The 25,765-nt window shown below is 42.5% G+C and overlaps 1 protein-coding gene across 1 annotated transcript; it reads left to right on the top strand.

Moving 5' to 3' along the window:
* The first annotated feature begins 13,833 nt into the window (after positions 1-13,833).
* olig2 (oligodendrocyte lineage transcription factor 2) lies at positions 13,834-15,986 on the top strand. Its single transcript, XM_037788956.1, has 2 exons — positions 13,834-13,914; positions 14,347-15,986. Exon 2 carries the CDS (start codon positions 14,369-14,371, stop codon positions 15,287-15,289), a length of 921 nt encoding a protein of 306 aa, XP_037644884.1. The 5' UTR covers positions 13,834-13,914; positions 14,347-14,368; the 3' UTR covers positions 15,290-15,986.
* The last annotated feature ends 9,779 nt before the right edge of the window (positions 15,987-25,765 follow it).

Here is a 25,765-nt window from a genome sequence, read left to right as displayed (position 1 = left end):
CACAGGACCGACCCTCCAATCTCAAAGGACGAGCTCCATTCAACGCCTGGCAACGGCGTTGAGAAATGGAGAAGAGATGGGCAGAACGGAATGGGTGGGCAGTAAATTATCAACTTTTAGAGGAGAAGACGCGATATTTATTTATAGCATTCAGCCGGGGCCACTCGGGGAGGGTTGAAACGGAATGGGGGGTGCGCGTCTTTCGCAAGGGGCATCCTAGGTGGTCAGCATTGACCTGCACTAACCCCTTGTATCCTGTCTCATTCTCCCACCCTTCACACTTGTCTTGTACACCGAGCTCCCGAGACCTCCCTGGTAATTAGGGAACGAGTCACACCCACTCCCTGCCCCCAAATGCAGTAAATTTTCCTCCTTCTCCTGGCCTTGTGACACACACACTCACACATCCTCAGAATTGAGGCTCCAAGACACCATTCAGCCCGATCCCTACTTGCTCTATCCCCCACTCTACATTTTATCACCACCCCTTGTTTTGTTTTGCTGTCTCAATCCATCAATCTTCCCATTAGCCCTCCATATTACGGAAACCGCGGGGAACGCCCCCTTTACACCGGCCCTTCAAAATCTGTCTTCCTCTCTGCACCTCCCTCAGCCTCCTCCGCTCGCTGCTGATTCCCCTCTTTCCCTGCATCCTTCAGTCCAGCCTCATTAGTCCTACCTGCTGCTTTTCAAATGACTCCACTGTCCTCCATTTTTTTTTTTTTTTTTTCCTGCAGATTCATCTCCAACTCGAGGTTAACATCGCAACTGTCCTGAGGCAAGGGAGGAAGGGATGGAGATGGAGATGGAGATGGAGGTGGACGGAGGGAGACGTATTGGGGATGCTGCGGGTGGCGGGCGGTGGGGGTAGCAGCACTTTGGGTGGTATGTTTCCTGCGAGGGTGGGACACAATGCCCCCAGTGTTCAGGCAGGCCCACAGGAGCTTGTTTTACAACAGGGGAGGGGCGGCCATCAATGGCCAGATGATGTGAACCACCCTGAGCCGATTCACAGTGACAAACAGCCCCCTCCAAGCAGACCCCCACCTCCTCCTCCTCTTTTCTGCTTTCTCCCATCGCCTCCCTCCTTCCCTCCACACATTCTGTTCTGTTGGACCAAAACCAGGGCAGCAGAGAGCACGCAGCAGCACCGCCGCTCAATGGACTGGAAATGCCCACACACACACACACACACACACACACACACACACACACACACACACACAAATACACGGACACACATACTCAAAATTTCTCACATACATAATGGGCATACATGCATACACCACTCACGCGCACACACAGGAACAGAGTCTTTCTGTCCTTCTTCTCCTAATGACGCCTCAAGCATCTTGCTGGAACATGAATTGGTGTTAGTTTAATTAAACCAGCGTGGCCCTTATTTGTGTTCCTCTCTTCGTTCTCAAAAAGGAAAAAAAAAAAATGGCTTGATGACAGCATAATTGCTGAAGAATTGAAGGAGAGCTAGTGTGTCGAGTTGCCAAGTGGGCCCAAAAATCCCCCCCTTTCTGCATCTCCATGGGCCCCGTGGCCCTGCTCTGGAGACCTGTCCATTCTCTCGGCCCCAAAAGTCTGCTAACGTCTGCTCCGACCATCCATGCCATTCTGACAGGCCTGTACCATGCCCTGTGCAACAAGTCCATATACCCAAAAGGGGCAAAGTAGAGTGTTTGCTAGAGCCTTTGACCTGCCACCTCTATGGTTGAGTTAGGTAAATAAAACGACTTGTTAAAGTTCAGGGAAAATCTACTTCTAGGATAGCCCTCCTGTTGTCTTCGGGTCAAATTGACCCGAAGACAACAGGAGGGTTAAAGGTCCCGTATCGTGCTTATTTTCAGGTTCATACTTGTATTTTATGTTTCTACTAGAACATGTTTACATGCTGTAATGTTAGGAAATAAACTGGAACACATTTAGAATGTTTAAGTTTAAAACCGTGTAATGGTCTAAATATTGTATATTTGTGACATCACAAAAAGACAGAAATCCTAACGGCTTGTTTCAAACGCACAATTTCTGAATACGGGCTATGTATGTTTCTCCGTATATTGAGCATTTTGATAGTTTAACAGTATTTATATAGCACTTAAACCTGCTTTATAATATAAAAGACATGAAAATCTAATTTTTTTCAATATGGGACCTTTAAAATAAAACTGGCAGTTGGTAGGAGAGGGACATCTGGGATACCTGATGACTGTCCAATCAGTGCTGACAGTGTGAGGGAGTTTTCTGTCAGGAGAATGAAAATGAAGACGGTGGTGTTGAAGTCGCCTATACTTTGCATGCCAACCGTCCACCCCAATCTCCTCCCAACAGACTTTCTGTGATACGCTACAGCTGTACTTCACAGGTCACCTGTCTGAAAAATGTAAACAAAGGTAATTGTAAGTATTTGAACAAACAGCCAATGCTGTCATTTTTTTTTTCTGAGAGCAGTCAAGGAATAAAGTACTCCTTTATAAAGTTATTTTCATAAAACAGTCACTATATCCTGACAATGGTGCATGAGACAGGTAATTTGCAAGATTTCACAGACCGGAGGAAAACAACCAATCAGAGCCGAGCTGGAGCCTTGCCGTCTCTGAGCAGCTGTCAATCATTCGCAAACTCCGATCAAACGGCCAACTAGGCAGCGCTGATCAAATATGAATCAATATTCTGTTACGTTAATGCTTCTTTCTCTCCTCAAATGTTTTCAGAAACATCTTGTAGTGTACTGTTTAGCTGTAAAATGAGAGAGTTTGCGACCCGGCAGCCATGTTGAGATCAGTTGAGGAAATACCAAGCACCGCCCACCAGCTGGAGCAAACTTTCTAATTTTACAGCTAAACAGTACACTACAAGATAATTCTGAAAACTTTGATCGGAGTTTGCGAGTGATTCACAGGTGCCTCCGTTGAATGAACAGCCAATAGGAACGCTCTCTCTCTCTCTCTCTCTGAAAATACCTGTGATTGGCCAAAGTTAAAGATAGGGTTGACGATGTTGGAAAGCTAGCATGATTTGAAATTAGCATGGCCTCAGGAGCTCCGTCTAAACCCCCGCGCCCCCATCCCCTCGAGGCTCCTTCCAAGGCAACCCCCCCCCCCCACACACACACATGCACGAGCACCGCCGCATCGTAACTACTTCACAGAAACAGAGCGGAGAGAGGACCTCAACTCAACAACGCTACCTCATGACAAGTAACCGCGGCAGTGCTACTGCAGGGCTGAGTTTTCTCTTCCATTCTCCAGGAAACGTGCGGCGGCGACACGCTTTGAGTTCAGGCTGGTGCACGCCAAGGGTAGAGTACGAGCAGGAAGGGCAGGGAGGCATCTGATTGGTTCTTTCCAAGCAGACCGTGAGGCAGTGATTGGTAGACGTTTTTACAGGATTACAGCAGCTACAGATGACGGCTCTTTTCCGGTCCTTTTTCAGAGCTCATCAGTAATGGATCGCTGTCGGGGGGTAAAGACCATTTCAACCAATATAACAGATAGTGGAGACTGGAGAACATCGTCAACCCTGCCTTTAACTTCACTGACTGAGTCTTGTGTTTGTTTGACCCATCCATCACCACTCCAACCCTTAACGGACTATCACGCTGTTATTACTACGTCACTCGCTCCGACCGTCGAATAACGCCGCGGGTGGGTTTACATTGGAGTTAGTTGAAAACCCGGTTCGTCACATACAGTACTGTTGCTAAAGGGTGCCTCCATGTGTCGATTTCCATGGGGCACTTACCAAACGGCGTTATTTGGCGAGTTGGGAATGAGAAGGGGTTGATTGCGGAGTGCATGTATGTGTCTGTGTGTGTTGGTGGTGGGGGGGCGGGACAGCTGGTTAGCAATGGGGTGGTAATAAAGTAGTTGGGACCCTTTGTTAGGGATGATGAGCTTGTGTGTGTGTGTATGTGTGTGTGTGATGGGAGGATCAGGAGGCTGGTAGTGAGAGTAAAGGAATGTAACCCAGCCTCTCAGTCCCTCCATATGACGCTAATTGCAGCAGAACGGGGATGGCCTGGGCTGCTTGTGTACACCATTGTTATTCCTCAGCCTATTGTCTATCTGCCTTCTGACAATCGCCATCTGAATGAGAGCCTGTTAAGCCTGGCAGATCCCCATCATTAGACCCCTTTACACCCATTGTGATGCAGCACCGAGGATACTGTAGGGCTATCGGTGACTTTCAGCAGGACCGAGGCCACGTCCACAATAACACACAACACATTTTCCTTTTGTCGAGGCCGTCCATCCACACAAAGACAGCATGTTCCACCTTTGGGAACTTTTTGAAAACGCTCTTGAGGGTGGATAAGTTTGAAAATGCCTCTCATTGACTCTATAGACTTTTTAACCACTTAAACACACACTGTTCTCCCCACCAGACACTAGTGTTATTAAAAGTTACATGAATATAACAATATGTATCCATAGGTTAGACCAGGGGTCAGCAACCTGTGGCTCCGGAGCCACATGCGGCTCTCTCAATGTGGCCCTAATACTCCGTAGCACATTTGCTCTTTGGCCCTCACTGCATTAGACTTATATACTATATACTCAGACTATAAACTGTGTTACCTTCATCACAATGATCAAATGTTTTTCTGCTCCAGACAGATTTTTAGTTTTTAGTTTTTTTGCCTAAAATGGCTCTTTTGATAGTAAAGGTTGCTGACCCCTGGGTTAGACTCTCATCTTTTGTAGTAATTTCTTTTAATAAATACATTTTTATAAAGTTTTCCAGTTCAACAATGTCACAACCAAATTTTATTTGTTGCAGCAGTCTGACGTTCAAAAATAGTCCATTTGTTAAAAAAAAAAGTAAGTTCAACAATACAGAAAATCAGGGATCAAAGACATTTGGAGGTCACAGCTCAGAGTTTTAACCTGCTGAAGTCAATGTGTCCATTCAACACCACTGCAGGCCAGCTGGTGGGGCTAAAGCAGTTTTGCATGCCAAACGAAATGGGAAAAAGAAGAAGATATTCCCAATTCCAAAACACCCCCTATCTCCCTACCCACTTCCACTCCATTTTTGCTTTCACGTGGAGGGTGGGCCACATTAAGTGCCATTCCAAACCGATAAGCGGGGAGTGGAAGCGGGTCAAAAAACCCTCCAACAGCGAGCCTGCATCGATGGCGACTTAACCAGGCGCCCTTACTGACAACTTGAAATGCCGTTTTGTGTTCCTCATGGAACATGCTATAATGTTGCAACTCCTGGAACAAAAATTTACTGGAAAAACTGCTCAAACTAAGACAGACATTTAATTTATTCCACTTCATTGTCATACAGACATTAACAACTTAAAGTAGATAGATTGTATTTAGGATCAAATATACTCTTGTCTAGTATAGTAAACATGTTCATTTGATTGTAAAGTGCTATATAATTCTACATATATATACAACGTATATTTATTATTTTTTACCCCTATCAGCAGCTCGAACGGCATTTACATATTAAATCTTCAACTGTGCAATACTGATTTAACAGTACAATAATTTAGTGCAATAATCTGGTTCACTCTGGCATTAACGCTGTATTTATTTATACAGTACCTTTAAACTAACATTCATATTTATTTATGCTATTCTTGCATTTTTACTTAATAATAGTTCCTATTTTTCAGCATTATTATTAGCACTACTGTTATATAGATTTCTTATTTATATTTGTTTTTTACAATTTCTCTATGTTTATATGTACATGTATATATATTTCTATTCCAGATTTGGAAGCCTTACTCAATTTACCCCCGGGGATCAATAAAGTATTTCTGATTCTGATATTTAATCATAGTTTCCTTGCCGGAGAGAGGGAAGTTCGTCCCGAAGCGGCCGCTGTATTTAAACCCTCCACCTTAAAGAAGGGTGCTTCATTGAGCTGTGAGTACGACTATAAACAGAGTTCACTCCGTCACGGAAAGTGGGAGGGTGGAGGGACCAGATTGGAATTGGGCCGAAGAGATTAGGCCACTTTCATATGGTGCTTCAGTGTGGACGGTGAGCTTTTAGAGCAACCTGAAAATGCCGGTGTGGATGACACCTCATCTGACCTCATCTGTAATTCAAAGTCAAGAGTAATCAGAGTAAGATACACGCTTAGTTGCCAGTTTGTTAAGTACTGTAAGGGGCTGAGGGGCAGGGTAATTGGAGGCATCTACATTCCTGCCAAGTGGCTCCACCGACTCCTATCTGAGAGTACAGGGAGCAGGTGTAGGGAGCCAAACACCTGGAACTGATCTCCTCATCAGGAGAAGGACAGTCAGCCGAGCTCATTTGGTGTGGCACATGCTCTGAGTGAGGAGCTCTCAGTCTCTTCTCCCCTAGATCTCCAGGGTGAACCTTTGTTATATGTTAAGTATATAAGTCGGCTAGCTACCCGGCTAACATTTGGTTTTTGGTTTGCCAGTTATGGGGGTTAGGTTTTTCTGTTGTGTTTGTGAGACTTGGAGTTTGGCTGAATAAAAAACCCTGTTGACTGTTAAGCTGACTCTCTTTGATTGCAGTATTTTCAGTATTTCCCCTGCCCCCTGCCGAGTCCTGTTACAGTACACCAAGTTCAAACTAATGCAGTAATACCACAGTGTGGATAAAAAAGGGTTTTGTTGAAACTGTCTGAGAGAGGTGTTGATTCAACTTAATTTTGGAGGATGTAGATTGTGGTGCTGTTAAATGTATCGCATCATACAGAGAGGTGTTTCTGTTATTTAGCCTCAATATAAATGGGGGGGGGGGGTGGTGGACAAAACTAACACATGTCAGTATAACACAATAGACTACTAATCAAATTTGTCTCTGTCATCTTTATACTGCTTATTGTGTGACATTAAAAGGAAACTAATGAAATAAAAATGGGCCAAATCAATCAATCAATCTATCAATCAAATAAATCAAATCTTGAAACTTTAAATTGGAGAAAAAGTGTGTAGATAATTACGCGACTTGGTTGTTTAAATTCTATTTAAATCAATGGGAAAAAAATGTGAAATTTCACAGTCTGAATAATTATAATTTCTAAACATCTTTAAAAAAAACTTTCAACTGTCTTGAAATAATTTCCCCATCTTTCCCCCTGACGAGCATCACTCCAGTGAACGTGACACTGTTTTTGTCCGTACAAGTTTGGTCACGGACGTACTATAGACACAAACTGCCAGCTGGCCTGCTTTTGGGGCGGTGTGCGGCTCAGTCTAGTCCTCCGTCGTCTCCCTAAAACAAGCATCTGGAGGCCCGGGGAGTGAATACAAGTGTGAATATATTCATCCCCATGCTGCTTTGTTAAATCTCTGGGCGTAAAGCCGTTGTACCCCCCGTGCCCTCCTGGGTGACCCCCGAGGATCAGAGACCAGGTTGTCGAAACATTTGTAACATTTGGCCAAAGCAAATCTCAGGCTGCCTGTTGAATTGAAGCTCAGACCAAAGAGGAGAAGAAAAAAAAAATCCCCCTGGAACCCTCAAAACACTCCCTCCTCTTGGACCGGGATCCCCCCACCCCACCCCACACTCTCGTTCCTTATCCCTCACACACACACACCGAGCATGGAGGCTCAACCCCTCACAACCTCCAGCAAATCCCCTTTATCTTTTCCCAGCCAGATGGGGCCGCTGGAATAATAGCCGAAGCCCAATGAGTTCCATTCAATTTGTCATGCCGTCTAAAGGAGCTTGTAAGCTTCCCATTTGCAGTTATGTTATAGTAACCATGGGAGGCTCTGCAGTGTTAGGACTTAATTACCTCCTAATAGCTGTTGTAGAGATAAAGCCCCCAGCCAGCATAACCTAACACTGTCCAGCCCCTGAGACACAGAGGCCTGAAGACTCCCTCTGTTAGCCAGGATCCACATGGTTCATCATGTGTTTGATGGTCAGCGCCTGCCTTTACTGAGTGACCTCTTCACCCCTATTGCACCTGTACAGATCTGCTGATTAGTCACCAGGTTGATCATACTATTGCAGTGAGAGACTTTGGAAGAACGTCCCTGATGATGTCAGGTTAGGTAGAGCTGTATCTGTTTGTAAATGGCTTTTTTTAAGAGTGATTTTATGTCTAAAGGACATTTTAAGATGTATTTTAGCCACCGGACTGTCTGTCGGTCAGTCCGGCGGAATTATCTCAACAACTATTGGATGGATGCCTATGAAATGTGGTACAGACCATAAAATGTATATAGATATGGACGACATGACAGCTCCTCAAAAATGAAGCCAAAATATCTCAATCGCCCCCTGGTGGCCGGCTGCGGTACAGGTCATAAGGCCCGCCTCCTCCGTGTTAGCGGATGGGCCAAACTAAAAAGTCAAAGTACACATCAGATACATTTTTCCCAAAGATGGTTTCTGTTTATTTTAGGTAGTTCTTATCACACTGACATATGTTCAAGTGTTCATTTTTTCTGATGAGTTTGGTTTTAATGAGTTATTTGATGCTATAAAAAAGGGTGTGAGACATCATGATTGGCAGCTGTGAGTGTCTCTCGCTGACAAGCTGCGGCCGTGCTCGGCTCGCGATTGGTTCGGGCAGGGGTGACCTCGATACCGTGGCTCCAGCCCCCTTCTGGGGGTACGTGGCCCACTGAATATAGGCAGTAGTGTTTCTCCCGCTTGCCCCATAGACTTTACATTGTGATGACGTAGCAGATGTTTAAATCGATTTCCTCGGCTTGAGGAAAGTTTTACAAATATAAAACCTCCTTGGATCAAAAAATCATAATAGAAAGTTTCATAATTAACCTTGTTGCAGTTCGAGGTGTGAAACCCGAGGCACCTGAGTTATCTAGTTATTTAAGTCGAGTTTGTCGACTTAAAGGAATAGTTCGATTTTTTTTAAGAGGGGTTGTGTGAGGTTATTATCCATAGACAGTGTATTACCTACAGTAGATGACGGTCAACGTGCCCCCAACATCGAGAAACAGACAGGAGCACCGGAGCAAACTACCAGGCTGAAAAGGTTCACCTAAAAAAATGATATCCGTTTAAATGAACACTATGTTTAGAATATTTTCCGACGGCGAACTGAACGTATCTATACTGTATTTGTCATCTGAGTCTGCTGGCTTTGGAGAGAGCATAGATAAGTTTTACTTTCAGTTTAGTTCCCCTTTCGGAAAGGAGAAGGAAAGGGCTGTCTGACGGCAAAGTTAAGCGACAAAAATATTATAAATAAAGCGTACAGTTAAATGGATATATAGGGGAGCCTTTCTTTTAGATGGCTAAAATACGTTTTCCTGCTGTCCCCGTCTACAGCACTGTATTGCTTCGCTCTGGTGCCGGTGCTCCTGTCTGTTGCTCCAAGCTGGGGGCACACCGACCGTCATCTACTGTAGGTAATACACTGATTATGGATAAGTATCTCATACAACCCCACTTTAAAACACCCGAACTATCCCTTTAACAAAAAATAAAGCATGCAGACTTTGTGCCTTAAGAAAACACAAACAGTATCTTCAACAAATGATACGCTTGTTCAGCTAGTTTGCATTTGCAAAATATGTTTTGGGGGGAACACAAATGTGTTTTTCTTCAAAGGATCACACAGAGAACGTTCAGATCTGCACTTCCTGTACTGGCACTTAACTTTGCCATTAAAACGTACAGTAAATCGCTTGTGCAGGAGTGCCGCATGTGAATCTAGCCAGGGGGACAACGTTACACAAACACACACAGTAACAGCAGCAGCGGTGGCAGGCGGCATCTCACGTTCCTCACTACATAGATTTCAACAAAAGCGAGAATTTTGCTTCATTTCGTTCCAAGATTTGGCAGAGAAAGGGATGGAGGGGGGAGAGCCAGGACGTTATTCATGTCTTTCACTTCATTTGGCCTCGGCCGGTCAGCTCCCCAGACAGAAAGAGAAACCTTCTCTCTCGTGTTTTTTCCACCCTCCTCTCTTTTCTGCTTCTTTTTTTTTGTTCCCTTTCTTTTTTTTATTTTGAAGGCAGATTAGCAGGATTAAGTATGGCTCACATATGCTCCTCCTCACTATTGGTATTCACCACGGCACCGGGCCTACCGCCACCCAGACTGATGGACAGAGGGAGAGAAAGAGGGCGAAAGAAGGTGGTGGTGAGGAGAGTCAACGTTGGAGGGGAATAGGAAACGTTATAAACACCCAGCCTGTTCACATACTTTTGGTTTAAGGCTGGGTTTTTTTTTTACCCCATTTTAGTTCCAGCTCCTTCGCTCCAATCAAACTTTAATACTACAGCAAACAATTCTATTTTTGACAATAGTTCTTCCAACAGTTTGTGTTTGGCTCTCTCCGGTTTCAACATGACAATGCGTTCGTGCAGGTCCAGAAAGAAAAGGTTCTCCCAGCTTGGCGTGGTAGAACTTGGACTGGCCTGCACAAGGCCTCTGACCTCAACGCCATCCAACAGCTTCGGGGTGAACCGGAACGCCGACCGAGAGCCAGACCTCATCACCCAACTTCAGTGGTTGACCTCACTAATGCTCTTGTGGCTGAATGGGGAGAAAATCCCTGCAGCCAGGTTTCAGAATCTGGTGGAAAGCCTGAAACCAGAAGAGTGGAGGCTCTTAAAGCAGCACATCAATGCTCATGGTGTCATTCATTCATAATCACACACGGGTTTATATGATATTATGCTGCAGAATGGAGGGGGGGGGGTCTACTCAGATTCACATCAGTTTTTGTAAGAAAAAAAAGTGCACAAATCCATTCATCTCAATTGGGTGGTAACTTTTATCATCAGTGGTCGACCGACAGCTCTGCTTTGAATTTTTGAAATACATGAAATATCACAGTTTTCAGGAAATTCACACTTTGGTATAGCCTACTAAAAAATCACTGTGTGTTACAGTAATGCAATGAATAAAAGTAGTTCTGCATAAATCATGGTTAATTTCATAACCTTGAGTTTCTCAACCTTGGTTTGGGACCCCCTATTTCGGCTCACAGCATATTTGATCCATATTTATTTTGGAATTAAGTGAAGTATTACAGTTTTCAGGAAATTTGAGGAAATTCACCCTTTGGTACCAATAACTCACTGTGTTACATTAGGATGAAAGTAGTTCTGCATAAATAATGGTTAATTTCATAACCAAGAGTTTCTCAACCTTGGTTTGGGACCCCTCTACATGGGCTTGTGGCATATTTTATTCATATTTTATTGGAATTACATTAAATATTACAGTTTTCAGGAGATTTGAGGAAATTCACCCTTTGGTTTTTTGTTTTGGTAGACTACCAAAAAAAATCAGTTTGTTACAGTCATACAATGAGTAAAAGTAGTTCTGCATAAATCATAGTTATAGTTTCTATGTGGGCTCACAACATATTTTAATATTTTTTATTGGAATTACATGAAATATGACAGTTTTTAGGAAATTTTAGAAAATTCACCCTTTGATTTTTTTTGGCTCACAGCATATTTCTAAACATGATAATACACTTATATTAATTTGATAAGTTCATAATAACAGTTTTTAGCTATAATAAAAGCTTTTAAGAGCATGTCAATCTTATCATAAAAGGTTGAGAAACTCTTTTTTTTTTTTTTTTAAATCAGTGGTTTAAGATTCTAGGAGTTTAATTACTAGTCTGTATTTCTGAAACACCCTGTGAGGGTTCAGGCTAACATAGCCTCCATGATTCCTGATCATTTTACCATCTAATTGTAGGCTATATAGGCTACGACTAGACTTATTAAATAATGATGCACAGGAGGTGAAAGGAGCCCAGCTGAAGAGGAGAGCCAGCCTGCAGTCTGTGTGTCTCATTGTGAATCCGGTGCAACAGTGAGAGAGTGTGGGAATGTCTAATGAAGCAAGAGGTGGCACAGATACAAACCTCCTGATTTAAAATGCCACTTTAACCGCCTTCATTACCATAATCTTATTTAACGGGAGTAAACACGGGAGCGCGAGCAGATATAACGATGAGACAAAAGAGGGGCAGTGTGTGTGTGTGTGTGTGTGTGTGTGTGCGTTAACGACCTTGATTGTGTGACATCATTGGCGGACCGATGTGACACCTGACTGACGGTTACAGTCACGGAAAAATATTCATGTCTGATTGGCGCAATGTAGGCTATGTTACTGTACGAGATAGATAGATAGATAGATAGATAGATAGATAGATTAAGAACATTTAAAATTGAACTATATATATATATATATATATATATATATATATATATATATATATATATATATATATATATAGTTCAATTTTAAATGTTCTTAATCTATCTATCTATATGTATAATTTAAAAATATATATTTTTTTTAAATAAAAAAATATTTTTGGGGATTTATTTTAAAAAAGTTCAATTTTTAAATGTCCTTAATAAAATGTGCAACAGCAAATGAGACATTTTCTGATAAGAAACGTCAATTATTCTAAATAATATATTTTTTTTAATTGGAAGAACATTGCTAGGCATATTAATCACAGAACAAATGAGTAGTCTTCTATTTTTTTTCATCCATTTTTCCCTCCCACCCCCAACAACAGTAAGACAAATAAAGGAAATATCTAATATGACACGAATGGCAACAGTTAAAACAAAACTTAAAATAGCGGTGACACCAAAATTAGTGAAACATAGAACACATAAAATACACACATGTACATACAAAATAAAAATAAATAAATAAAAATAAATTAAGTAAATTCATTTTTTTATAATAATAATAATAATAAAAAAGGTTTCCAATATTTTTCAAAAGAACTAAACTAAACCCACTTTTTAAATCCATCCAATAGACATAAAGCTGAGTCTGTAGAATAACTTAACGTTATACATGTATTTATTTTGATCAATATTCAGATACAGAGAGGAGATTCCGAGCCCAGTTCTTGTGAAAACAAATCAACTTGTAGAGGCAATTAGCGCTGATTGCGTCTGACTGCACAATCCAGCTCATATTTGGGGACAAAGCTGCTGTCACTTTGAGTTACATCCTGAGAGCGAGTCAGCGGTTTGGGCCCTTCTGTCTGCCAGAGGCCGACCAGCAGCTACAGCATCCAGCATCCAGCAGCCAGCAGCAGGCCGCACCGCCACACCGCTATCGCTCACTGGAGGACTAATTGAAACGTTACGGATCATAACCGTTAGAAACAATTTTGCACACTTCATTAATTAACGTTTAAAGATGCACTTTAACGGCAGCTGCTGGTCCACAGCGGGTAAAAACGGAAAACACAGCAAAACCAAGAGCAGGAAACATATTGCGCTGCTTATTAAGGCTTCGACCCGTTAATGCTGCTCATTTGAAGGTGATTTTATGGTCCGGTAGGCTACAGTTAGGAAGAAGAAACATAATAATAATAAATAAAATAAGAGACGAGGAACGAAATTTCGATCAAAATAAATAATAAAAAACATAGGATGATAAATAAAGAAAAACAGACATTTATTTATTTATTTTTTTAAACAAAAGTTGTTTCGGCATAAAACAAATTAATTATGTCAATTATTAAAAAGAGGTCTGATTTATTTTATAACTGTTTAACTGATACTGAATAATACAGACAGATTACTATTCACTTGTAAGAGGCACAAAAAATATGGCTTATTATCTGTGTTATTATAATAAAATCCGTCCACACGCGGGCCAACGTTTTCACCAGCCGGGGCCATATGTAGGAGGAGTGTGTCTGTGTCTGATTTCACTTAATGCTGTGTGTTGGTATAATGACATCAGGAGGCTGGAGGACCCCCCCACCCCCTCCTAGGATCTGATTGGTCTCCGGGAGGCCGCCGGAGCAGAGCCGGCGTTGTCCTGGTGACCCGGCCTCTCGTGAGCTGCAGCTCGCTATAAAAGCCCGCGGTCGCACGCAGGCGTGCCAAATGGGCTGTCAGATGCGATTTGGAGTAACAAGTGGATTTGACGTTTAAGGTTTTTCTCACCATCGCGCTTGGAAACACTCTCGGTAGGTGTTCGATTATTTGTTTACAGATATTCTGATGGATAATCAGTGTCTAGGGTCTACATATATATATAAATTATGAGGCTGCTTTGCTTTATTTCTGCTGAGCCAGAGGCGAGTAGAAATAGTGTCGGACACTCACTGATCTTATTCCTTTATCTGATGATCAATTATCAATACAGAGATAAAAAAAACTAAAGCAAATTTGCAATGAATGTACTAGATTTTATGTTGAAAAAAAAGGATCCTCTTTAAGGCTTCCAGTTAATCAGATTTTGTTTACATGGATCATACTTTTAATTATTAATTAAACGGATCAAATAGCAATAACTTGTTATCACCAAAAAAGTTGATATTATTTTTTGCGCTGGTGGCATGATGTGTGGATTTTAAGGGTTCAGTAAATGAACTTGTTTTCTCTCTCTCTCTGATCAGATCCCCGTGCTGGACCAGGACCATGGACTCAGATACGAGCCGCGTGTCCAGCAGACCCTCCTCTCCAGAAGTGGACGACCTCTTCGCTCATCACTTGGCCACCCTCAAGAAGTCCGTGCAGGGTTTCTCCGGTACCGTGTCGTCCACGCAGAGCGACCTGTCCGACATCCCGGGCCTGCGAGGCCTCTCCGGTCTCTCTGGTCTCTCCGGTCTCTCCGGTCTCTCGGGTCTCTCGGGTCTCTCCGCAGAGGACGAGGAGTCCCTCGCCCTCCGGCTGTCCAAGAAGGACCGCAAGCTGCTGTCAGAGAACGAGCTGCAGACCATCCGCCTCAAGATCAACTCCCGCGAGAGGAAGAGGATGCACGACCTGAACGTGGCCATGGACGGGCTGCGCGAGGTCATGCCCTACGCGCACGGACCGTCGGTGCGCAAACTGTCCAAGATAGCAACGCTGCTGCTCGCGAGAAACTACATCCTGATGCTGAGCAACTCTCTGGAGGAGATGAAGCGGCTGGTGAGTGAGATCTACGGCAGCGGAGGACACCACGGACACGGCGGCTTCCACCCGGCGGCCTGCGGGACCATGACGCACGCGGGGCCCGTGCCGGTCTCCCACGCCGCGCACCCGGCGCACCCGCACCCGCACCCGGGACACCCAGCGGTGCACCACCCGCTGCTCCCGCCGGCCGTCTCCGTCTCCACCGCGTCTCTGTCCGCTCCGGGCATCTCCGCGGTCACCTCGGTTAGACCGCATCATCACCATCACGGACTCCTCAAAGCGCCCGGTGCCGGTTCCGGAGCCGGTCCGCTTGGCAGCAGCTTCCAGCACTGGGCCGTCGGCGGCGGCGGAATGCCGTGTCCGTGCAGCATGTGCACGGTCCCGCCTCCGCATGTCACCAGCATGAGCGCCGTCACCATGCCGAGGCTCACCAGCGAAAAATGACTCCAAAAACTGAACGGAGACGAACTCTTTGGGGGTAACTTGTTGTTACAGACTCTCTCTCCTCACCATTATTACTCTGTTTTATTTATCTGTGTTGCTGAATCCGTTGAGTCGACGGCTCCAGTATAAAGAACATTGGTTTTCCCTCACTGGGACTCTGGGGGGTTTTTTTTGCAACTAACTTAGTGTTTTATGGTTATTAACCTCAGTTGTATAACAGGTGTCTCTTAAAGCACAACTTTACTGGAAACATTTGACGGCCCCAGACATCTGTGTGTGTGTCTACAATTACTTAATTGAATCCTTTCTGTGGGCCTGCAATGGGGGGAAAGGTCACAAATCAAAACCACAGATATATAGAGTGTAAATATGTAGATGGATTATTCATATATTAGAGTCTCGTTAATGTGTTGGATAAGACACCCCCCCCCCTCCCCAACCCTTCAACCTGTTGCACCTGCTTTATTCTCTCCGTCTTATTCAACTGCTTCTCTCCTTATTTTCTCTCTCTCTCTCTCTCTCTCTCTCTCCCCCCAGTAGACTGTCATTCTCTGTCCGACGCAAACAATGACTACTTGTTTATTTTTTTAATAAAAAAATGAAATATTTATTTACTTATTTTGGACGGGAATTTCAGATAACTTTCTGATTTATGTTGGAAGTTTGAAATGTAAAATAAAGACGATTAATTGAAAAAGGAAAAAATTCTTTGGTGATGTTTTGTTGTTGTTTATTTACTTATTTGTGTAATGTTTGTGTAGTTTACACAAGAGAAGGACGATTAACAAATTCACAATTTCACCTGAAATGTATTATATCACAATTATTATAATTTTGAAGCACTCAACATATTATTATTATTATATTTTGTATAATTAAAATAATCAATTAATTATTAAATATTATTAAATAAATTGACCATAGAAGAACAGTTTAGCAATGGCATGTAGAAAGGACCATCTCTTTTTTCATCTTAAAGATCACAGTGGCCTCATCATTCATTAAAATAAAATATTACATAGATTTATTTCAGGATTCTTAAATATGTGAGGCCATTGTGAGCCTTATAAATAAAATTGACTTCATGGAAAATCTGTGTGCAGAGTCAGAAATAAAGAAAACAGTTTAGTTCATTTGACTTTACAATTACTTTGAATCTAATTATTAGTCCTACATAAATTCACAGTTTAGTTCATTTGACTTTACAATTACTTTGAATCTAATTATCAGTCCTACATAAATTCACGAAGTCCATCTAATAAAAACAGGAATTTATTTAATAAAAAACAATAATTGAGTTGGAAAATTAACATTTTACTTTGATTTAATGGATAAAATAAAGCTGTTTTATACAATCTTTATATATATTGTTATACTAACGTGTGTTCCTTCATGACACAAACTTGTTCTGACCTCGTCTCTGCTGCTGGATGATCACACCTAAAAAGTCAGTTGCGCACAAGGTGACTTTAATCAGCTTCATGTCAAATGCAAACCAAACAGTGATGACTGAGGCAGCTGTACGTCCAACTGCAGAATGTTGTAATGGGCTAAAAGAATTGATATATTACAGATATTGATTGTCTAACCTGAATGATGAGAGGGAAACACAAGAGAGGGGAAAAACTGCATTTGGAATCGTCAGCGTCTGCAAAAATGAGCGCGTAAACAGCCGAGAAGCACATGAAGCCGGTTGATGAGTAGACTTTAGGAGAAGGACAGCAGCTGCATAGCAGATTGTGCATGCTGTTGCAATGTTTTCCAAAGGCCTTTGAAGCTGGAACGATATACGAACCAACTCTCTGAATATTCATGCACGCATTTGTTTATTCGTCTCATTACTGGAATTTGAATTATTCAAAGTCCTTCATCGTTCTGTAGGACGTTTCAGAGAGGAAGAGGTCATTCGGTGCAATACGGCAAAAAATACAGTTTATTTACAGGTAAGCTATATGAGACAATCAGTCTTTAAAAAGAAGTCTCAGCAGGTGGAAACACATATCTGAGAGTGCATTTGAATTAATAAACTCAAGCTTTATATAGGCTACTTTAAATGTTATGCCAAGCTTTCAGTGACAATTATGTATTTTACTATATACAACTACATCATCACAGCATCCACTTCAGCAGCACATTAAACAGCAAATCCTCTCTGACTTCTTCCTCCCCTGCAGAGTCAGATGGATCCATATTATGGTGACACACCAACCACAAAATGAGTAAATTTCAGCTATCACTATTGTTCATTTGTTCTATATATATATATATATATATACACTGTATATTAAGGCTGGCAATCATCGATATATCAAAAATATGTAATTGCAATTAATAGCAAATTAATGAAAAACAATTGTATTTGTTCAAAATGTAGCTTAAAGGGAGATTTGACTATAACCTGCCCCAAACTGCAAGTGATTATCATAAAGTGGGCATGTCTGTAAAGGGGAGACTCGTGGGTACCCATAGATCCCATTTTCATTCACATATCTGGAGGTCAGAGGTCAAGGGACCCCTTTGAAAATGGACATGCCAGTTTTTCCTCGCCAACATTAACGTAAGTTTGGAGCGTTATTTAGCCTCCTTGACGACAAGCTAGTATGACATGGATGAACGGATGGATTTCATCAATTGCATTGATTTGTTAAAAAAATTAGTGGCGTTAATGACGTTATTTTATCTGAATGCGTTATTATCGCGTTAGCGTTGACAGCCTTAATAAATATATATATTTTTTTTTTTTTGAATGTCCACAATGCTCTGCAAACTCACTCAGTTGTTTTCATATCATTTTATTATTCCTCCACTCAGGTTGAAGCAAAGTGAAAAGGTTTGTGCTTATCTCAATGATGTCAATATGCAATAAATTGATCATTTTTGTGCATCTGAAGAAGTGTTTTGTTCCTATGTGCTAATACAAATCATACAAAAAAGTGCAGCAAAGTTGCCAGGAGAGTTTAGAGGCCACAGTCTGAACACACCCACACAATCCTGAGGAGAGGTGCAATCAGGCAGAAGAAGTGAAAACACCTGTGTGAGTGGACTCTCTCAGGACTTTACTTAAGGACACTGATCATCCAGGTCATTGGCGTCCATGGGCCTTTTTCACAGCACAAAGGTGTAACATTAATATTAATATTAACATTAACAATGGCTTTCTTTTATTCAAGTGTCCCAGTAATTGAAGACAGTTGGTATTTTCAAATGAAACTTGTGAGCTCTTGTTTACAACACGGAAAGTCGTGTACACGATACGCTTTGCGTTCAAGTGGTTAAGTCGTGAGATCACAGCTGCTAAGCAACGGCAATATTAACGTTACTGTCGGCGTCTAGAAGCCATAGAGGCTAACAATTTAGCAAGCTAGCAAGTGGGTAACATAATAAAGGAAATGCAAAGACATAATGACAGAGGAAAACAATGAGGCTGTTGAAAATATCAACATTTTCCTCAGACATATTATAAAATGAGGAAGAAAAACAACATACAACTAAAATTACAATATATTAACTTATTATGCAGCGAAAAATGAACTTCCAAGGCCTCCGCCATTTCTGACAACGTCAACAAGCACCACACAACTCGTGAACTCGGAACTTTCAGAAACTTTCCACCTACGAGGTCATGAATACCACAAGAGGGGGGCGTTCATATGGACTCTTCTCGTGAACACAGTAAACACCACCCCATTTGAAGGCACCAAGTGGCTGTGGTCGAATACTGTTTTTCACTTATGGTAAATTAACTTGCATTTATATTGCGCCTTTCTAGTCTTCCGACCACTCAAAGCGCTTTACACATGTCAGACTTCACCCATTCACACACACACATTCATACACTGATGGCAGAGGCTGCCCATCAGGATCTGATCTAAATACTCATTTACAAGTACAGCCTTCGGGAGCAATGTGGGGATCAGTATATCGACACTTCGACATGTGGACCGGAGGAGCCTGGGATCGAACCGAGTGAGGGCTGACACAAAACAATCTGTTTTGAGAATTAACTTTTTGATGGCACATAAAGGCTTAAGATGGATTAAGGATCATTTGTCTTAGAACATGTTGCTTTACATCGGGTGTCTTCGGGGGGCGTTCTATTCTTAATAACTCAAGATATGTAACAGCAAACTCCAAGCTTTGCTGGTCAGGGAGTCGTGATTACACAACAGACACCATTCACCTACAGATGGGTGATAGATTAAAGAAAGAACAAAGTGTCTCAGTCAGACGATGTTCCACCACAAGCCTCCGGAACATGCTTCAGTGCTCCAGCAAGCAATTTTTTTAGGTGGTGCGATTGCATTTAAAGTCAACGCAAAGACACGAGCGGATGCAAATTTGAGTGCAAAACTCACACCTATCCTGACATTTTATGTCTTGGTAAAATATTCAAAAATAATCTTGAGGGGTACGTTTATGATATTCAATCAAAACTATAATATTTTACTTTACTGTGAGCAAAGTCTTTCATGGCCTAAACGCTGACCACAAGTCAGATGCAGGATGTGAAACCCAATCTTTGGTGTCAAAGTCCTGCACTTTACCCACCATCCATTCCCACTCTGACAAGACTGTTGTTATGTGTTTGCATTCATTTATCAAATTTCTTCTTATTCCCATTCTTCTTTAAAGGTCCCATATCATGCTCATTATCAGGTTCATACTTGTATTTTGTGTTTCTACTAGAACATGTTTACATGCTGTAATGTTTAAAAAAACACATTATTTTCCTCATACTGTCTGCCTGATTATTCCTGTATTTACCCTCAGTCTGAAACGCTCTGTTTTAGTGCATTTCAACGAAATTGCGTTGCTAGGCAATGGTTTGAGTCCATGTTTACTTCCTGTCAGCTGATGTCATTCACATACACTGCAGCAGGAAATAAACTGGGACACATTTAGAATGTTTACATTTAAAACCGTGTAATGGTCAAAATATTTCTGTCCGTTTGTGACATCACAAACGGACAGAAATCCTAACGGGTTGTTTCAAATGCACAATTTCTGAATACGGGCTGTGTTTCTCCGTATACTGAGTGTTTTGATAGTTTAACAGTATTTATATAGCACTTAAACCTGCTTTATGATATAAAAGACATGAAAATCTCACTTTTTACAATATGGGCTCTTTAATATCATGGCATATTTGAGACCTTTTGTCTTCTTATGTTGGAGACATTTTGGAAGAAGTTGATGCAATCACACGGCACTCATGAAAGAGTTTCCCTATTATTCAGCCAGATAAACATGGTGCTAAAAGTTGAAAGAGAAGCTGACTGAGTAACATCTTTTCAGCTCTGCCTGAACACTCTGGCCAATAGCAGCTGGGCTTCACATCCCTGTGACTGGATTTGAATAAACAGCTCCTTATCCACCGTTGGTGGCAGGCTGACTTATCCATTGATGCTGCGAGTGTGAGGTTTGATTCTGTGACAGTTTAAATATTCATAACTTTGGACAGAAGGGGAGCATCGGTCTTACACTGTTGTAACTGGATTTAAACCTTCTGGAAAACACTGCACAGATGTACACCCTTTCGGCTCCACGCATCACGTTGTGTTAGCTGAAAGGATTAAAGATCGGTGGGACGCATCAAAGGTGGCGGAATAACAGAAAGAGAAACAGAGTCTATGATGCAGCAAAGGGGGAATGAGAGAGAGGAGATAAACAAACAGAGAAGCTGTCAGAGACAAAGGCAGGATTTAACACTTACAAGGGAATAGATGGAGCTCTAAGGTGAAGATGAGACCTCAGAGGTCACTCTTTCCCATGGGACTGATGTTTACTCCAACACAGTCTCATCTGTTCATCCTAAACCACCATTACGCACTGTGATGGACTCTAACACACCAGCGACGGCGGTGGGAGGGGCTAGCGAGGTCTTAATGCCTGTTTACACGTATACAGATATTTTTAAAAACGGATATTTTCCCATTCTGTCTACACGACCTTCGTTTTACAAAATATCTCCGTCCACACTCGAACACAAAAAAGGCTCCAAACGCTCGCTGTAATATTTACAAGTTAAGGGTCAAGGAATTTTGTTTCCACCGTTCTCACTCCCTTTGCTGGGATTCCTAGTCGAACTGCATGATGATGTCATCACTCTGCTGTCATCAACTGTCTCTTTATATACATAAATGAGGAAAGGAGGGTCCCAAGCGGAGAGCTCAGAGGCTTGTGCCACTGAGGGTCTCACATTAACAGGTTGGGTTGGGAATGATTAATGCCTAGTTCACACTACACTACTTTCAAAGTCATCAGATCGCAGTACTGTTCACGCTACACAACTTGCTGTCTTGTATTCGTTGTGGTTTTCACACTACATGACTGACCGGCGACAGGGGGTCACCCACTGCAAGATCCTTCACCGGGAGGAATCCCTGATGAGGCTTCCAAACTACGTTTTGTCACGAAAATACACGCGAGAAATACATGGTAAATGACGTGATACCATGCGTGAGACACATTGCTGATGATGGTGTTCACAAAATAGACTGTTTCCACCAGTTTCATCCATTTCTACATGTCTTTTTTAGTATTTATTCCTCTAGGTCAGGGGTCAGCAACTGTTACTAAAGAGCCATTTTAAGCAGCAAAAAAAAAATCTGTCTGGAGTCGCAAAACATTAGAGCATTGTGATGAAGGTAACACAGTGAGGGCCCAAGTGCCAATGTACTACGGAGTATTAGGGCCACATTGAGGGAAAAAAAATCACAGATTTCCAGAATAAAGTCATAATATTACTATAAAAAAGTTGTAATGTTATGAGAATAAAGTCATAATATTACGGGAAAAAAAGTCAGAAGTTTATGAGAATATAGTCGTAATATTACAAGAACAAAGTCATAACTTTACGAGAAAAAAGAAAATAACACGAGAAATTACTACTTCATAATATTATGACTTTATTCTCGAAACCTCAGATTTATTTTTTTTCCTCAATGTGGCCCTAATACTCCGTCGTACCGTCGTACCATAAACCTACAATAATGATAATTAAAATTGAGAATGTAAACAAAAAACAGTTATTCATTTCCACAATTTTTTTTAAAAATCCACAGGGAGCCACTGGAGAGGAGCTAAAGAGCCGCATGTGGTTCCAGAGCCACAGGTTGCAGACCCCTGTTCTAGGTGCAACAACAACTTTGCACCGTGTTGCAAATGCAGCACATACAGTAAGTTCCTACTGTTAACAGGTGGCCCCTCCTCCTCCTCCAGGTTTCCCCTCAACTTGTGTCTTGCGCTCTCATTGGCTGTAGCTCGTGGCCGGAGTCACTTTACAGGTCCAGATATTTAGCATGCTAGATATCTGGAATGTGTCTGCAATGCATCGGCGAGCCTCTCCGCTCGTGTCTTTGAACAGTTCACACATGACGCTCGAGCGCCGATGTGCGATCGGCGAGCCGACACCGATTTGCCTCTGATCTGGGGCTTTTGTCTGTGAGCTCCAAAACCTGTCAGAGAGCGGAAAATCAGGACTAACGTCGTGTATAGTGTTAACTACCTGTTAGAGATCATTGCTGATAATGGGCCAGTTATGGATTTGCAAACTGGACCCATGAACCTGCAGCTTTAGTGAGATTTGCAATGCAGCTGCTCGCAACCAAAGTTTGCAACGGGGCAGTTACATCAGATTCTGAATCCATTTCAATAAAGGATTGTTTTTGTCTTTTCTGCGTACCGACTTCACCATGCGATGTGTTATTCACAATAAGATACTCAAAAAGTTGTGGAGGAGCAGGTACTTTATTCAATTTCCAAATTCATCTGGATATTTCCGCAACACTAGATACGTAAGAACTCAACAATGCTTGTGTGTCTGTGTGTCGATTCAATAATCTGTGAACAGCAGCAGATGAACTCCTCGATCGGGTGGATCAATGTGTTTAGTAAAAAGCCCAGAGGGACAAAGACAGAAGGGAGTGAGAGTAAAGGAAAAGCGAGAGAAACAAAGCGAGAGAGCAGAAGATCCATTGAGTGTGTTTCTTGTGGCTGAAGAATCGTCCCCAGTGGCTTTGAAAAGAAGGATAATCCTGTCAAGTAAGCAGACCTTTGGATATTCATGACTGGCCGAGCGGCTCGGCGGACTGAAGGAGGACACAGTCAGGATGGGATTAAACATCAAAGTGAATCTGAGGAGTGCAGGACTGGGAACATGAATCAACCAATGCTGAAACACAGAGGTCTCAGGGGGGTGTGCTGGGGGGCCACGGGGACCAGTTGCCTGATGGGTGGACAGCACTTTGAATGACTCCAGAACGAGGGCCTCCTAAATGCCTTTTCAGGAGAGTGATACGGTGTGGTGTGTGTGCACCTGCCCCCCAATCTGAGAAACATATAAGCTTCGAATTAAGTAACAAAATAAGTTCCCATTGCTGTCATCCTTCAGTCTGTTGAGCTGCTGGAGGAGGAGAGCTGCCATGACAGAATGATCAAGTGATAAGACACCGCTATCCAATAAAGAAATAGTTTTCCCAGTTTGGTGTTGAACAACTTGACTGGCCTGCACAGAGCCCTGACCTCCACCCCCCATCAAACACCACTGGGATGGAGTGGAACACCAACTGTGGGTCAGACCTTATCACCCAGCATCAGTGCTGGACCTCACTAATGCTCGTGTGGCTGAATGAGAGCAAATCCCTGCAGCCAGGTTCAAAATCTGGTAGAAAGCCTGAAAGTGGAAGCTGACATAGCAGCTGATTAATGCCCCATGAATTTGGAATGACATATGAGTGTAATGTTAGTACATACACACATACTTTTGGTCATGTAGTGTATGTAACCGTGCTGCTAATTCAAACCGTTCTCACTCCAAACTCATCAAATACCGCCGTTTAGTTAGTGCCCCTCGGCATCAGAAACCGACGCACAGAGACGCAACAGTGATGTATGTAACGAACCGGGCTTTCAACTAACTTCCAATGTAAACCCACCCGCGGCGTTATTCGATGGACATGTGTTGCTAGGCAGTGAAGTTAATGTCAACCACGACCGTTTCCTAACCCCACCTAAGTGGTTGTGTTGCCTAAACCTAACTTCCTGCGAAAACTGAAGTTTATTTTGAAAGGACACTATGCATGTAACGAGCGTATATTGACATGTTGTCCCTGGTCTGTCCAAAAGTAACGCAAGAGGGGGTACACCATGCGAATTTGCCGAGTTGCCGGTGAGAATGTGTTGCACGGACACACCGGCTGGCACTGGAAGCAGTGTTAGATAAAAAGAAGTAACCTCCATAACATTTTCACTATACTGTTACTTATTGAGTCTCTCTTTCAAACTTTCAAATCGGAGTGGAAAAACAAACCAAGACAGTTTTGATGAGTTTTATTTTGTTTCTGCCGAGTTTGAGTGAAGTGTGTTTTTACCGTCAATCAGCAAGGTAAAATGACTGTTGTCTGACTGGAGTCTGGTGACTTTGAGGCGAGCGTATTAATTGTATGTTTTGTATGTTAATAAATTATAATAACTAGTGCTAATAAATACCCGTAAGTACTGCAGAGTCATTTGTCCAAGTCGGAAATGAATGTCGATTGTAACCTTTCCTACTAAAGACAAAAGCCAGATGTTGGTGTTTTTTTTGTTCAGTGGTTAAAGGGGCTTTATTTGCCATACACTTTCTGTCTTACCACAGGGTTTCAGTCCAACGTCGTCTAGCCAGTTTGTGGTTTAGCCAGTCCAGTGTGAATGTTTCAGCCTCCACAGCAGCCATGAGATGTTTTAATAACTACAACCCCAATTTGTCAAGTTACTGAAGCCTGCTATCATGTTGCACTGCAACATATGTCTGCTCTCTGAGTTGTTGCCTCCCCTGGGGTCCCCTGTTTCATAAATCAAATTAGCACCACAGTCCACATGGCTGTCATCTGATTAACCAAGTAGGATGGACATCAAAATGATGTTTTCTTTTCACTTTTACGTCTGTATTTAACCATGTAATCAATAAAATAACGTGTCGGTCTCTTGCTATCACACTCTCGGTAGTTAACAGTCCTCGGTGGGAGGCCCGTCGTGAGTTTGGACAACATCTGTGATAAACCTGCTGCAGTTTAATCAGAGTGGAGGCTGAATAGAAAAGGGAGAGTGGTGGCTGCTTCAGTCTGATCTCTCAGGTCTTAGTGGGGATTTGAATGTGCTGTGAGGAGCAGGAGCACGGTGGGAGGCGAATGAGCTGCAGGAGGAGGTTGTGAGGCGTAGCGCAGAGATTCTGGGCTGTCTCAAGGGGAGGAGGGGGGTTGTGTGTGTGTGTGTGTGTGTGTGTGTGTGTGTGTGATATAGAGTGTATAGGCTGACAGATGTGTCCATCAACGCCTGAAAGAATCATCTTACATCCACAGCATCCATCTGCCAGCCTGGTGTGGCAAGATTTGGGGAAATCAGGACAATGTCATGCACAATGAAGTTCCCTATTCATGAAACAAGTGGGAGAGAAGGTTTCCCAACATGAACAGATCACTTTAACCTTTTAAACTC

The sequence above is a fragment of the Sebastes umbrosus genome, chromosome 13 (assembly GCF_015220745.1).
Source record: "Sebastes umbrosus isolate fSebUmb1 chromosome 13, fSebUmb1.pri, whole genome shotgun sequence".
Classification (NCBI taxonomy): Eukaryota; Metazoa; Chordata; class Actinopteri; order Perciformes; family Sebastidae; genus Sebastes; species Sebastes umbrosus.
This window is presented reverse-complemented; position numbering and strand designations above follow the sequence as displayed.

Excerpts from the sequence above, each read along its gene's own strand:
- olig2 (XM_037788956.1), top strand. The coding sequence starts at position 14,369 with ATGGACTCAGATACGAGCCGCGTGTCCAGCAGACCCTCCTCTCCAGAA.